This window comes from Mytilus trossulus, chromosome 4 (genome assembly GCF_036588685.1).
Source record: "Mytilus trossulus isolate FHL-02 chromosome 4, PNRI_Mtr1.1.1.hap1, whole genome shotgun sequence".
NCBI classification, from domain to species: domain Eukaryota; kingdom Metazoa; phylum Mollusca; class Bivalvia; order Mytilida; family Mytilidae; genus Mytilus; species Mytilus trossulus.
The window spans coordinates 68,937,255-68,953,849 of NC_086376.1; the positions used below are offsets into that span (position 1 = coordinate 68,937,255).

Sequence of the window (16,595 nt, forward strand, 5' to 3'; positions counted from 1 at the left end):
TTATTCTTTTAAAAATATAAGCCAATAAAGTTTTTTTAATAAGAAAAAGTTACCTTCCGTCAGATTTCAGCGTATTAATTTGGAAACGCCAAATTCAAATTCTCTGAGAGCTACATTTTGATTGGCTTATCATTTAGGTCAAGGGCTAGTGTAAAGGCCACGGTTTGTTTTGAAACAGAAAAGCAAATTTTGATGTGTATTGCTGAAAAAAAGTAAGTAAGAATAGTAAAGATGGATGCAGTTACAATTTCCTTAGTATCATGGATGAGTTACTATTAAATAATGTTTAATTGAGAAGAAAATAATCTATAAATGTCGTCTATTCGAATTCAAATGTTTGTGGGTGACTGACGCGATGCACAACGAATTCCTGGCAGTGACTTAAGATCATTCATTGATTTTTAAAGGAAAGTTTAATTGGCCAAGAAAGACATGAAGGATTCATCGAAAAGTATATTCCGATTAAATTTAGTAGTTTTTATAGGAGGTCCTTATCTATTTACTATAAAATCGAGAAATGTGTTTATTTTCATTTTTTGTAATTGGAAAACCGCCATTTTTATATGGTGAATGAACCAATCTGATTGGTCAAAGCTTTACTACTGATATGCTCGAGTAAACATTTAAACGTAACCAAAAATGAATCCGGGTCCGTTCGCGCCCACTCATGTTCGCCCCCTTTCACTTTCGCACCCTACATGTTCGCATCCAAAGTTTGTTCGCACCCTGCATGTTCGCGCCCAATTTTAATTGGTTTTGGGTTTAATAACTTTGTAATCAAGTAGTATTCTTATAAGTATGATTGTTTTCGTTGTCTCAAAATAAAATGAAAGCGTTTTTTATTTTGTTGTCTTGAGAAAATTATGCTTTGGATAGTGATCGATAGTGTATTGTTAAAAAAAAATCGTTTCTAAATAAAGTGGGATTCTGTCAACGTTTTATTTTGTGTTGAATAACTCTTAATCATGATTTGGTTAGTGTATTGCTATAACTTTGTTTCATTGACTTGTTTAAAATCAAGTGAGATTCTGACTACGTTTTTTTTTTTGTGTGTTGAATAAATTTTATCATGTTTGATCATGTTTTGGTTATAATAGTGTATTGCTTTATTTTATTGTATCAAAGGGACCAAGCTGTTAAAAACAATTATCTTTTGTGTTTTTCATTTGAAATCTTCAATCTTTTACTCATACCAAGCTATAAATACATTCAGTATTTACAGGAAAGCAATTAAAAACAAGAATCATGATTTCCCAATTAATCAACTGGAATTTGAATTAAAATTGGGCGCGAACGTGTAGAGTGCGAACGGACCTTGGGTGCGAACGTGTAGGGTGCGAAAGTATATTGGGCGCAAACAGACCTGATACCACCAAAAATATTGGCCTTTCTTTTACATTAGGGATCCCTATACTTTAGAGTTGAGGTTCATTCAGGATATGGTACGGTATGGGGATTCAGTTTTAGGGGTAGTGTTAGGGTGAGGTTTGGGATTAAGAATAGTTATATTTTTAATATATCTCTTTATTCACCTTATCCTGACAATTCCCTCAAATCAGTAAGACTGTCCCTCTGGTATCCCCCTCCCCGTTGTTTGATTTTTTAAATGCATTTCTTTGCCTCAATAATATGTTTTGAGAAGAGACGTTGGTGTACCTTAGGCTCTAAATTTAAGATATGTAAAGTAAACTAAAAAAAAGTTGCTATTTAATCTTTAACTCCTCCCTCCCCCTATACTTAGTCTTGCTGCACTCAGTGATTATTTTATTTAATTGCACCCTTTTCAAAATGTAGGGTCAGCTCTTAAAGTAAAGAGTATGTTTGCACTGTGCAGCTCAGTATAGCTGAGGAAGCTATAGTTAATGTACTGCAGCAGTAGAGATGCACCATTTTGGTAAATATACCAGGGGGGTGTATTTATTGTTTCATTGTAGACATGTAAATCAAATGTTTTTGTGTAGTGTACTAGACTTAAAACATGCATAATCAATAACGATTTTTTTCAGAAATGCCAAGTAAAACACCTAAGAAAGGCTACACAGCTTCACAGAAAAGGTATGCATCAGTTTAAGTTATGGTTTGATAATCAGATTACAAAATGAACTTCAGTATCTCAAAAACCTTAAAATGGATTTAAAATCAAGTAAGCATGATTTTCTGAAAATCTTCTTTGTATGAATTTTTGTTAAGGTTAACCAGTTATTTTTATCAGAATATAAAATCAGTTTTTATGATACCATATTCCGCTTATTTACAATTACTATATTAATGTCTGAATGCACTGACAATAAAAATCTATCAATCATTTAGAATAAGCTTTGGATTTTTTTATAGCTATATTTTGATTTAATTGAACTGATTGATTATTGGTTGTTATACGCTGCATTAGCACAACAAGGGGCTATATGGAGGCGAGGCTAATTCACCTCTTCTATAGGGCAACCATCAAATTCCAGAACTTGTGAAGAGTTACATTGCTACAGGGCAACCATCGAAGATTACATTGCTTATTGAGGGACTAAAATATTTGAGTTATAGTTCTTTGGTTCTATTGTCATCTGTCAACTTTTTTGGTAAACATGTGTAGCTAAGGCCTTTTATAAAATCTCATTTGTTTCAATAAAAGACGAGGGATTGTAAAAAATCCAAATCCCAATGTATTCTTTTTATACAACCGCAAATTTTGAAAAAAATTTCGTCGTATATTGCTATCACGTTGGCGTCGTTGTCGGCGGCGTCCGAATACTTTTAGTTTTCGCACTCTAACTTTAGTAAAAGTGAATAGAAATCTATGAAATTTTAACACAAGGTATATGACCATTAAAGGAAGGTTGGTATTGATTTTGGGAGTTTTGGTCCCAACATTTTAGGAAATAGGGGCCAAAAAAGGGCCCAAATAAGCATTATTCTTGGTTTTCGCACAATAACTTTAGTTTAAGTAAATAGAAATCAATGAAATTTAAACACAATGTTTATGACCACAAAAGGAAGATTGGTATTGATTTTGGGAGTTTAGGTCCCAACAGTTTAGGAATTAGGGGCCAAAAAGGGACCCAAATAAGCATTTTTCTTGGTTTTTGCAAGATAACGTTAATAGAAATTTATGAAATTTAAACACAAGGTTTATGACCATTAAAGGAAGGTTGGTATTGATTTTGGGAGTTTTGATCCCAACAGTTTAGGAAAAAGGGGCCCAAAGGGTCCAAAATTAAACTTTGTTTGATTTCATCAAAATTGAATAATTGGGGTTCTTTGATATGCCGAATCTAACTGTGTATGTAGATTCTTAACTTTTGGTCATGTTTTCAAATTGGTCTACATGTAGATTCTTCATTTTTGGTCCCGTTTTCAAATTGGCCTACATTAAGGTCCAAAGGGTCCAAAATTAAACTTAGTTTGATTTTGACAAAAAATGAATCGGTTGGGTTCTTTGATATGTTGAATCTAAAAATGTACTTAGATTCTTGATTATTGGCCCAGTTTTCAAGTTGGTCCAAACCTGGGTCCAAAATTAAACTTTATTTGATTTCATCAAAAATTGAATAAATGGGGTTCTTTGATATGCCAAATCTAACTGTGTATGTAGATTCTTCATTTTTGGTCCCGTTTTCAAATTGGCCTACATTAAGGTCTAAAGGGTCCATAATTAAACTAAGTTTGATTTTAACAAAAATTAAATTCTTGGGCCTCTTTGATATGCTGAATCTAAACATGTACTTAGATTTTTGATTATGGGCCCAGTTTTCAAGTTGGTCCAAATCAGGATCTAAAATTATTATATTAAGTATTGTGCAATAGCAAGTCTTTTCAATTGCACAGTATTGTGAAATAGCAAATTTTTTTTTTAATTAGAGTATCTTTCTTTGTCCAGAAGAGTAAGCAAGAAATATCTTATTGCAAGAATTTTTTTTAATTGGAGTTATCTTTCTTTGTCCAGAATCAACTTAAATCTTTGTTATATACAATATACAATGTATATTCACTTTTTACTACCAACTGATAAATTTGAATAATCTTTACCATTCAGTGATAACAAGCAGTTTTTTTACATCTTAATATTTTATGATGTATTTAAATGAGTAGTTATTGTTGCAAACTCCATTAGAAAATTTTAATTGAGATTAGTTTTGGAATAAGGGAAAGGGGGATGTGATTAAAAAATTGGGTTCAATTTTTCTCATTTGAAATTTCTTAAATAAAAAGAAAATTTCTTCAAACATTTTTTTGAGAGGATTAATATTCAACAGCATAGTGAATTGCTCTAAGAGAAAACAAAAATTTTAAGTTCATTAGAACACATTCATTCTGTGTCAGAAACCTATGCTGTGTCAACTATTTAATCACAATCCAAATTTAGAGCTGAATCCAGCTTGAATGTTGTGTCCATACTTGCCCCAACTGTTCAGGGTTCAACCTCTGCGGTCGTATAAAGCTACGCCCTGCGGAGCATCTGGTTCCCACTTTTAAAAATGACAATAATCACACAGTCCTACATTTGTATGTACAACAGATTGATGATATTAAATAGTGCAGGCTTTTACTATGAGAACCATTTTTCATATGCTACGTTAGTTTGCTTTTTCCGCTATATCTTTCCATTTATCCACTGATAATACTATATACATCTGTTTTAGGTCACCAGGAACACCCAAATCTCCAGGATGGATATCAGGCAGAGATGCTGTGTTTATATCACCAAAGTCTTTGTCTCCCAAAATAATTAATAAAAGAAGGTTTGTAGTGAGCAATTTTACAATTTTCTTGCTATCCTCTCTTACATTAGGGTCCATCATGAGATTATATCTGTATGTCTTCAAACCGCTAGGATGAAATGGTGTTGTAAATTTTGGGAAAATATTCAAATATATTTAGTGCTGTTGAGTATTTGTTATTAAGTTTATAAAACAAAAAATGGTTGTTTGCCCGTTTGGTTTGAACCAAGGTTGGGCGGTAAATACCACCCCCGGCATTTACCAGTGGTATTTACCGCCCCGGACAATACTCCCCAAGTGGTCAATACTGGCAAATACTGGTCAATTGAAATTTTCATGGTTGTTTCTACTATTGATTGATACTATCGACCAGTATTTCCCAGTATTTCCCGGTAAATACTGGTATTTACCACTGGCATGGTCAATACTAGTATTGACCACTTTCTTGCCAACCTTGGTTTGAACACCTTCCTTTCCTTTACATTCACCACTCTGAATTATTATTGTTTGTGTGTATGTAGCATCACATACTGTTTTATAGAAAATAGAAATGAATCTGTTTACATGTCAATGATTTAATAGAATATAGGTATAATTTAATTAGACTAAAATGACACCTTAATGAGATTATAGTAAACAGTTAATTGGCATGTTATAGATTGGAGATAATTGATGTAAGAAATGTTCACTTTTATTGAGCTGTTAATTGACACATCAATTCATTGATATAAACCAATATCTGATGCAACATATTACACACAAACAATAATAATTCAGAATGGTGAATGCTAAGGAAAGGTAAGTTTTCAAACCAAACATGCAAACAATCATTTCTTATTTTCAAACCTTTTATAAGAAAAACATGCCATATTTAAGAGTTGAGAGATATTATTTACATTTATTTTTAAACAAGAGATAAATCAACAAGTAATGAATTATCAGTATAATAGATTATCTTAATTTGCTATTTGACACCTACAAAACTTGTTTTTTGCTTGATTTGTGAATTGAGTGTCTTCATTAAACATGTTAAATGTCATGATCAGAAAATGTGTCTAACATCCTATTGCCCTGAGACTTAATTATGACATGCTTTTGACATTTTTCATCTGATGTCACAAATGGTATATTTACTAAAATAAGTTAATAATTTCAAGAACAGTTTGATTTGGTTGAAATAGTGGTCCAGCGTCATTCTCAGTCAGAAAGGAGATATACATGTACTGTGGATTCATTTATTTTCGTGGGAATCAATTTTCATGGATTCAGTAAACATTGCATTTTCATGGAAAGTCTGCATGCACACCTTTAGTCCTTTTCTATTTTGTGGAACATTTGAAATTGTTGTTCACCTAGGCCTTTACCCACAAAATCCACAAAAAAATGATATCCAACGAATAATAATGAATTTACAGTCCATGAAAAAAGTACCCTTCGTGTATAAATTATGTACTTTCCACTATGCACATTTCTTCAACATTGAATGTGCCTTGTATTTATTCTAACTTTTATGGTGTTTGTTAGAAAATGGTTAAGGAGGCTCAAGGGTATGAAAATTTCAGAAAAAAACAACATTTGTTTTTCATTACAAATTTTATTTATTTCCTTTTGTAGTTGTTACTTTATCATATGGTACAAAAATCATTCAAAACAATCAATTCGTGTTGGCCCCAGATGACTTTCAAAATGTATACATCATTGAAAAAGTTCCAAATTATCTCCCTTTGGTGGTACATATTTTTAAATTTAAAATATGTCTGTGTATCCCACACACCTTTTGTTAAAATCTTCTCATTTTTCCTTTTTAGAACATCAGTTTATCAGAAGACAAAAATAATGTCCCCAGGACTGAAGATCACACAAATGATTTCTCCTAAAGGTGTCCAGACAAGATCAAGAAGATCATCAATGTTTGGTGTCTATAGAAAGGGAGGAATAAGGTTAATAGATATTCCTATCACACCTGACGCCAAAAAGATTTCACCAGCCAAAACTCGAACACGAAGGACATCTGTATATCAGAAAGACACTCAAAACAGAACAAACAGAAGAACCTCTGTATACCAGAACGACCTAACAAAAGATGCTCAACAGAGAACAAATAGGAGAACATCAATGTATCAAAAGCCCAAAGACGTTCAACCAAAACAAGTAACTAAAAAAGCACCAGAACCGATCAAACTACCAACCAGGAGGGTCAGAAAGAGAAGTCCAGTAGAAACGGAAGTGTTCATAAATGTTAAGAAACAAGTTGTTCAATCACCAGTAGTCAGTCTAGTAGATATCATCTCACCAAGTAAGATACCATCACAGAAGAATTCACCTGCACTAAACAAGTCCAAGTCAGAAGGAACTGTACAAACTCCGTCCACGGCAAACAAGTCTCAGGGAATGACTCAGCTTCAAAAGAGTGTGTCAGAAACACTAAGTTTTAAAACTCCAAAACAGCCTGTACGTTCCTCTATAAAATCTAGTGTAAGGAAGTCCAGCAGAAAGACATCAACTAAAAAACTGAGTCCTAATGAATCAAAACAAATACTGGAAGAAAGAAATACTCCAGCAACAGCTAAAAAAGGATCTATAACAGTTACAGATGAAGAAAGTTTGTTAATTACATTCAAAACACCTGCACCACAGGGATCCATCAGTAGGTCTACAAGAAAGCGAAAGGCAGTTGAAAAGATTAGTCCACCTGCAAAGAAATGTATACTTGACCTGTCACCCGTAGAAAAAGTTCCATTTAAAACCCCATACAAGTTAGATAAATCACCTGTTCTGTTGTTGAAAAGAACACCACTTACTGATGTGTTCACAAGTACACCCAGAGAGATGCAATCTAACACTCCATTAAAGGTTTCGACCTTAGGAAGAAAAAGTCTCAAGAGATCTATGCATACGTTAAAGAAGACCAAAAAAGTTTCAATAGTTTCTGATTTAAAAACTCCAGACAGTAACAGACAAAGTTTGACAGCAAAGAGGAAAAGTACACCTGCCAAAGTCAGTAGTGAGAACTATGAATCATCACCTAATGTTACATTGTCAGGAGAAAACAAGGTGAATCAAACAGTTACCTCAATAGGGGGTAACACAACTTCTCATTCTAGTGCTGGGAGATGTACTATTCTTTAAAGGTTGTAACATTGTAGCTAATTATATTTTAATTTTGTATTGTGATCAGAAAATAGAACTTTTCCAATTTTTGTAGAAATTTTTCTGTATATGCAAGAAGAAGTACATATCAATTGTGAAATGTCTTTCAAACTTCGACTTGTATCAAAATACAAATGTCAACATCATATTTCAAAGACTTGAAACTGTCAAATTCTGTTTTGCTGAATGGTTAACATTTTCAGTGTTGAGAAATAATGTAAACATGATCTTTAATGATTTGAGTATGTAGTACATTTCTTTTATACAAACTGCTGAATTATCAATCTGAGATACACAATGAAATGTTACTTTAAAATACATTCAACACATTCAATTTTTCATAATACTTATGAATGGATACATTGATATAGGTCTGTTTATATTTATAATAATGTAAATTTTCTATTCTGGGTTTTTGTTGTGCAATTTTACAAATATATCTCATCCTGTGTCACAATACCTCATGACAGGTAGTTTTTCAAATCATTGTTGTCAATCTTACAGGGATAGTTGTATCATTGGCACTCCCACAACATATCTATATTTTTGATATATCCATGTTTAATTTGCTGGTTGTGAATAGCTGCTTTAGAATTATAAGAAAATGAAATTATATTCTGCAAACAAAGCCAGAAACTTTTTTTAAAAATTATTGGTAAATTATTTACGGGTAGCTTTAGTAAGCAGTAAGTCATAAATCAATTGAATGCAAACCAAATTTAATTATTTTAATAACGTACAAAAATGTAGCAATAAGAATAAGAAAAGTTCTAATTCTTGACCTTTGTTTTATCAAGATCTCAAGAGATGAAAGAAAATGGCATTTAGGTATTTTATTGATGATTTTTGTATATAAGTTTGTTATTTATTTTTTGTTAAGTATAAAATGGTGATAGACTGGAAACAATAGAAAGTCTGTTAACCACAGCTTTCGACCTGCCTTTCATTCAGACATCAAAAACATGTTAAAGAAGTTATTGGAGTAAGACTGATTATCATAATTGGATACAAACTGGTTCTTTTTTCTTTTTAAATATTGGTTTACATGTGTATATCTGATTATTTATAAAATAACTAAGTGACAAGTTTGAATGTTAAAAATATCCATTGGTGGTCAAACAACACTTGTTTTCACTAGTCCTCTTTGTTGTTCAACCACAACATATTTTTATGTTAATTTGTTTGAACGAGAAAATACATCAATTATCACAAACTTGAAAATTGTTTATAATGACTTCAAGTAAAGACAAAATGACTTTTGTTTCGACCTGCTTACTACTTTAAATTTAACTTGAGGTACATATGATGTCTGTCATATAGTTGATCATTTTATTTGCTTTGATTTATTTTGGGCGAGAGTTGTTTAGAGATGAAGAGAGGTTTATACAGTATGATTGAGAAACAATTATTATGTGTTCAGAATTAAATGGTTGTGTTTGCAATAGACAAAGATTGGACAGAATTTAGTATGTGGCAATGACTTTTAAACTCTCAGTTTAAACATATTTGTATATTTTATTTGGATACCATTTTTACTTGTGAGATTTTATTTATACACCACCAAGTGTAAAAGTCTTATAAAAATATTGATCATGTTATTTATGTCTCACCCTGACTCTAGATTTTATTTGGAGTATAAATATATTTCTTTTTCCTAAATTCTTCCTTGTCTATCTTTCCTTTGTCCATTTATTTGTATGATTCGATTTTATCATGGTTTGGTTTTGTTAAACTTTGTAAACAATTAGCCAATTTGATTTAACTGATTCTGTATAAAAAATACTTATACTGTACTGTTTAAACAATATGAAAGTTTATATTTAGTGGTGTCATCTTAGAAAGACAGATATTATTGTGACACTACAGAAGCTATAAATGCAAATAAAACAGAAAAACTATTATTTATACTGATAGATGGACAGTTTTTCCTTCTTTTCTTTTTACATTGTAAGATGTTGCAGATGTACATTGTATATACAAATAGTTTGTTGATAGAGTTTAAATGTCATGGTGAATATAATACATTTACTATGCTGTTTAAATTCACAGCTTGTATTAAAATGAATTATTGTGAGGGGAATGTATTTTTTATACAGATAACAGTTTTGCTACAAGTTTGATTTTTTTTTTTTTTTTCAATTATATACATTTTCCTTGGTGCCAAATATATGCATTATCTTTTATGCTAATTAGACTATTAAATAGTATTGGTTTTGTATTTCACTATGGTATTTATATATTCCAGTAGTTTCTTTTATTTCTACATAAATATTAACCTTAATTTTAAGCTGTAGTTTTTATCAAACATTTAAAGAAAAGTTTTTAGAAATACTCATCAATTTACACTTCAAACTTAGTTTATGATTGTATTTGATCAATCACTGTAGGCAGGTGAGTGTTTTGGATTTTCAAATCATTCACAATTTTATTTTCATTTTAAAGATTTAATTTTTGATGCAAGATGCTGTTATCTGGTGAAATATGTCAGTATGATAGAGTCAACGGGAGGGAGTGATATCTAATGCTTTTGTCATAAACTATATATATATGTCTTCTATAATAAGTTGAGTAATCATTATGTTTTAAAAATAATTGAGAACATAACTGCATTCAGGGTTTGATGTTAAGACAGGAAAAAAAATTAAGAGAAGATTTTTCATAACTTATACATGAAATTTAGACTACAGCCGGATAAAGGATAGTTTAAACGTCTTTTGTTCTACATTTAATATTTAAAAAATATTTAAAATGTGAATTCATAGTCTACTCTAAGAGGGCTAGAGTAGTCTGATATTATTAAAAAGGTGAATCTTTAGAATTTGATAGATTATTTAATTATCAGTTATGGTCAGATAAAGGAGTTGACTGTTTTTTTTGGGGGAAAAGGGGGGTTGAAGATAGAAGGTTAATGACAAAAGTATTATTTTCTATTGTCGTGAGTGGAAAGTGAAGTGAGATGTAAAAATAAATGTAAATACTGACTTTGTTGGCTCTTCCAATGGCAGCTGGAGAAAACAAGTTTTGTGTTGTAGCTTTCTTAGTATCTTAACTTGCTGAAATATTATTTTATGTATTAAATCATTTTATCATCTTAAGTTTTCTTTGTTTGTTTAAACCATTGAGCATTTCACCAACATTATAACATCAAAAATCATTACCATTTATTTGAATTTACTGAAGGGACAGAAAATGCCTTCAACTCATATAAGGCATATTTTGAGTAAGTCTTCAGTAAGCAAAACCGCCAATAAGAACTTGACAGAATGGAATAATTTTTCATTGTTGATTGTTTTAAAAATACAATACAACTTTAAAATGATCAGATTTAACTTGGTATCAAAGGAATGGTTGGTAAGTAATGAACACATGACAACAAATTAATTTGGAATTCCAAAAAACATACAGTGACAGAGAAGAAGGTACAGAACTTTTCTGAGTTTTCAAGTAAGCTTGAAGGAGGAGTGGTATGAAAATATGGTGATATTGTATGATTGTCATTGGGACAACTGTCAACAAAAGACCAGGAAACATATGTACAAATGTGTCACCAAAAGGCATTCAACAATGAGCAAAATTCTTATATGTAGACTGTTATAACAGTTCATAAATTACCATTTCCCTGGATACAAATATTTCCTAAAACAAGTTAGTTAAAAAATATTCATTATGTTTTGTTCCTCAAGTCGCAGAATGGGATATAGAAGGAAGTTAATTAGCCGCAGTAAGGTTATAAATTTTGTATAAAGTTTTACATTTCAGAATGACAGAAGTGATGCATTTCTCTTTCAAAGATTGTGTATGTTAGATTTAAATCTTCTTGTGGTTACTGTCCTTGGCCTTGACTGCTTAAAACTGTAGTTTTTGATCTTGTGGATTTCTCTGTTATTGAGTAAAAGGATATATTATGTGATATTTGTTTATAAGTCCTAGCAATGTCCACATGTCTGTTATACAGGATTCACCTTACCTTGAGGTCATTTCATGGATCAAAGATGAGATCAAGTTTCACGTTTAATTAGTTTGATACTTCAAGCAGCAGATAAAACATTTGGTGTAAAATGTACATATGTGTCTGTCCTGTTTCATATGACCTTGACCTAATCTTCATGGTGCATTTGTAAATATTACAAATTTAACATTTTGTGGTTTGACAGTTTCTCAGATCTAGTTTTAAGAATTATGTCAACTCTATTGACTGAATTGAACGTTTATGAAGTGTACATTTACAAAAAAAGAAGATATGTGATTGCCAAGGAGACATTTCCACAAGAGACCATATGACACAGAAATTAACTACTATAGGTCACAGTACAGCTTTCAACAATGAGTAAAACCTATACTGCATAGTCAGATCTAAAAGGCCGAAATTAAATATGTGGAAAACAAGAAAACATATAGCCTGCCAGGACGTGTGAACAAAAAAATCTTGATATTCAGCAACAGACTCCTGGCCTGGGTCAGCACATAATGTGGCAGAGTTTGAAGGTGTACCAACTCTCCCCTGACAAGACTGTAAACTATATATCGTGTTTAGTGTAGTGCACAACTCTTATATAAGATTTACCTGACCTTTACCTTCTTTTCATGGCACAATTATTAAATTTACATTCATATGATAAGATCTCTTTTTCATTTAAATAAACTCATCATAGATACCAGGACTAAATTTTGTATATACGCCAGATGCGCGTTTCGTCTACAAAAGACTCATCAGTGACGCTCCAATCCAAAAAAGTTAAAAAGGCCAAATAAATTACGAAGTTGAAGAGCATTTAGGACCAAAATTCCTAAAAGTTTTGCCAAATACAGCTTTATATACTCAATATATTATAAGCAAAAAGTTCACTCTATGAAAAAGATATTTATTTTGATAATAAATATTATAGGTCATGAGTTTGGTTGCACCAAACACTTCAATACATAACACCAATCAACAAACGCCAAAAGAAGGATAAGCAAAATCATAACCAATTGAGAATGAAATTTGCAAGATACGCAAAAAACTTCTTAAAAATGCGGACATAAAATAAAACTGTTTTCTTTTGTCTCTTTCGAAATAAGTTCACTTGGACTAGGGTTAGTTCTCGATATCGCTTCATGACTGCCGGTCAACAGCCGTTCATATTTCATTGATTGCAAATATTGTCATGCAGTCACTTTTGGAAAAAGTTCACCTGGGTCAAAGGGTCAGTGCTATCGGCTTTGCAACCGTCGGTTCACTGTTTAAACATCTCTAGATCTAAAACAATGTTCCTATAAAATTATTTAGCATTAGATGTACACAATTAATCTTAGGGTGTGGAACATAGATAGTGTCTCGCCTACTTTTAATGTAAATCGCAGGCTTAAAAAAATGGTTTTTTTCTTCTTGTAGATACTATCTTTTGATTTTTAGAAGCTTCTATCCAAGTTTGATAAAAAGACAGGATGGATTATGAATCTAATAAATGTTTTAAACCTTAAATTGCAAACTTCGGAAGAAAAATGTCTCCGAATCTGGATTTTTCTCAAAAATTGGCGGAAAAAATATTGTTTCAAAGATAAAAAGTAGGAGGTACAAAACACTACATTTGTATGATATATTAAAATATTTCCGACTTTATACGGTTTCAGATGGGCTGTGGCTCAATGGAAATGTTCTCTTCTATAGTAGTATAGATTATTATTTGGATACGTGTGTTTAGTATGTTTTAAATCAAATATAAGAATTTTAGTCAAACACATGAACATGATTTTGACAGTTAGAGACCCTTTACCATTGATTTTTATTGATTTCTGTAATATTAAAAAGAACCCATTTATTATGGTCTATAAAAGACTTGTAATCAAATATATAATGTCAAGTATTAGTCACAGGCGCTTGGGTCTATGATACATTTTTTTTTTTTTTTTTTTTTTTTATTAAAATTTTCAATTTTCTATATTTATAATACATATCTATCACTTCTGTGCATGTCTCACCTAGTTTCGAGTGATTTAAACGACCCAGAGAAAATACCAAATTTTACTATCCATACTAAGAAACAAATTTCTTAGTATGGATAGTAAAATTTGGTATTTTCTCTGGGTCGTTTAAATCACTCGAAACTAGGTGAGACATGCACAGAAGTAATAGATATGTATTATAAATATAGTAAAAATGAAAATTTTAATAAAAAAAAAAAAAAAAAAAAAATGTATCATAGACCCAAGCGCCTGTGGTATTAGTAACCCATTTTTGAGCCTGCGTCTTTTTCGCTAGAGTGAGACATAGAGATCCTACGTTCCGTCATCAGCAGTGTCCACCAATGTTCACTCAGGCCAAAGTTTAAGTTTTTGAAATTTGAATAACTTTCCTTAACTATACCGATTTTCTACCAACCTATAGCTGTTGATGTCTGTGTCATTTTGGCTCTTGTGGACAGCTGTCTCATTGGCAATCATACCACATCTACTTTTTTATTGAACAGAAGCTTGTTTATGATCATAAGATAGTTTCCAGCCATCTTCGCTAGCCAAGAGTTACGATCCACTTTCGCTCTCTGTGATCGTAACTCTTGACTAGCGAAGATGGTTTCCACCTTACTAAATTAAAATTTTTATTGGATTTTTTTTTCTGCCAGTTAACATTTTATTCACTCTGTGGATAAAGCTTTAATAATTGAAATAACTTTCTTAAATTATTCTGGATTTGTACCAAACGTGGATAGAGTCTTTTTTTGTGGTCAAAAACTTGTATCTAGCATGATATTTTGTACCAAAAAAATGATGGCCTGTAAAAACATACCAAAACTCAAAAACTTAACTTTGACTACTGAACAATGAAAATGAGGACAGATGACACCTGCCAGGTAGACATGTATAACTTAATATCATTCCATATACCAAATATAGTAGACCTATTGCATACAGTATAAGAAAAAACATACCAAAACCTAAAATCTAAACTGTAGCCACAGAACCATGAAAATGAAGTCAAGGTCAGAGGACACCTGACAATTGGACATGTATACCTTAGTCCTTTCATACGTCAAATATACTAGACCTATTGTTTATGGAATCTGAGATATGGACTTGAACACCAAAACTTAACCTTGTTCACTGATCCATGAAATGAGGTAGAGGTCAAGTGAAAACAGTCTGACGAGCATGAGGGCCTTGCAAGGTACGCACATACTAAATAAAGTTATCCTATTACTTAAAATAAGAGAGAATTTAACATTTCAAAAAATCTTAACTTTTTTCTCACTGAACCATGAAAATGAGGTCAAGGACATTGGACATATGACTGACATAAACTTCATAACATGAGGCATCTATATACAAAGTATGAAGCATCCAGGTCTTCTACCTTTTAAAATATATAGCTTTAAAGAAGTAATTAAGCTAACACCACTGCTGCCGGATCACTATCCCTATGTCGAGCTGCCTATTACTTCACGAATGCGGCTAGCAGCCTTCAATGGTGAGCAAAGCCCATACCACATAGAAAGCTATAAAAGGCCCCAGAATGAAAAATGTATTTTAACAAAATGCATTTGACCTAAGCATGTTGTACAATAGCCAAATAAACAGGTCACTAGATGTAATACAATTGATCTTAATTATTGATTTAATCAAACAGAAAACAGAAAACAAACTTGCGGGAAAGATGGTATACATATATACAGGTATTGAATTATAAGCCTGATACATTTGAGAACTAAATATATAAACTTAACTTCTTCCCCTCAAATATATAAAAAATATACGCCCATCTTCTGCTGTTGTTTTCTTTTATTTTTGGTGATTTTTGAACCATTCCAAGACTGTATTATAAGGCTAATAAATTTAGAAAACGTATAATACACTGAATGTGAACAGCATAAGAAAACCATCAAACAAGGCGACAATTATTTTTTGTCATTAAAAAAAACACGTTTAGGTCGAATTCAACTATCAAACTTTCATGACCCTCTTTTAAAACTTGATAACCATCTACCATGCACTAATAAGCAATGCTGCTACCAATATTTATAATTCAATATTTTTTAAGACGAATATATAACAGTTTAGATGATAAACCGCCGCACAGGATATTAAAGACTGTGCAACATATACTCCATCAAAAACAGTGCTCATGAAAGGCGAGCAGGTCTTTTCCGCTAGCGGAATTCATCACGTCATAAAAAAATCCATTTAAAAGTACTTATCTCATTCGTTGATGTCATAAGTGAAGAATAGAATTACTATAATGGTCCTCATTTTATTATAGTTTATACGTGTAATTGTTATGTCTTTGCTTAAATTACAATTATGCTGTGAACATTAAACTCATGCAGTAATGATTGTCTGAAACATGCATGAAATATTTGCCACTGTACGTTAACATGAATGTCTGAAACATACATGAAATATTTGCCACTGTACGTTAACATGATTGTCTGAAACATAATGAAATATTTGCCACTGTAATTTAACATGATTGTCTGAAACATTCATGAAATATTTGCCACTGTACGTGAACATGATTGTCTGAAACATGCATGAAATATTTGCCACTGTACGTTAACAGGATTGTCTGAAACATACATGAAATATTTGCCACTGTAAGTTAACATGATTGTCTGAATCATACATGAAATATTTGCCACTGTACGTTAACAACCAATAATCGATCAATGAATTAATGGACAGAAGCTTATACAAACGGAAATGGCTGAATTTGACCACTGTGACGATCACATTTCCCAACGTCATAAACATACCCGATGG

The 16,595-nt window shown here is 31.7% G+C and overlaps 1 protein-coding gene across 3 annotated transcripts; it reads left to right on the plus strand.

Moving 5' to 3' along the window:
- The first annotated feature begins 138 nt into the window (after positions 1-138).
- Positions 139-10,957, plus strand: LOC134715829 (uncharacterized). 3 transcript variants are annotated; one of them, XM_063578318.1, is made up of 4 exons: positions 139-211; positions 2,007-2,055; positions 4,635-4,733; positions 6,521-10,957. In XM_063578318.1, the coding sequence occupies exons 1-4, from the start codon at positions 193-195 to the stop codon at positions 7,839-7,841; spliced, it is 1,488 nt and encodes a 495-aa protein (XP_063434388.1). In that variant the 5' UTR covers positions 139-192; the 3' UTR covers positions 7,842-10,957. The 3 variants fall into 3 exon arrangements, with proteins under 3 accessions (XP_063434388.1, XP_063434389.1, XP_063434390.1); XM_063578319.1 differs by lacking the exon at positions 139-211 and adding an exon at positions 333-451; XM_063578320.1 differs by lacking the exon at positions 139-211 and adding an exon at positions 1,424-1,442.
- The last annotated feature ends 5,638 nt before the right edge of the window (positions 10,958-16,595 follow it).

Bases quoted from the DNA above. Each gene is read 5' to 3' on its own strand.
- LOC134715829 (XM_063578318.1), top strand. The intron at 2,056-4,634 runs GTATGCATCAGT...CATCTGTTTTAG, and splicing joins TACACAGCTTCACAGAAAAG to GTCACCAGGAACACCCAAAT. The intron at 4,734-6,520 runs GTTTGTAGTGAG...TTTCCTTTTTAG, and splicing joins AAAATAATTAATAAAAGAAG to AACATCAGTTTATCAGAAGA.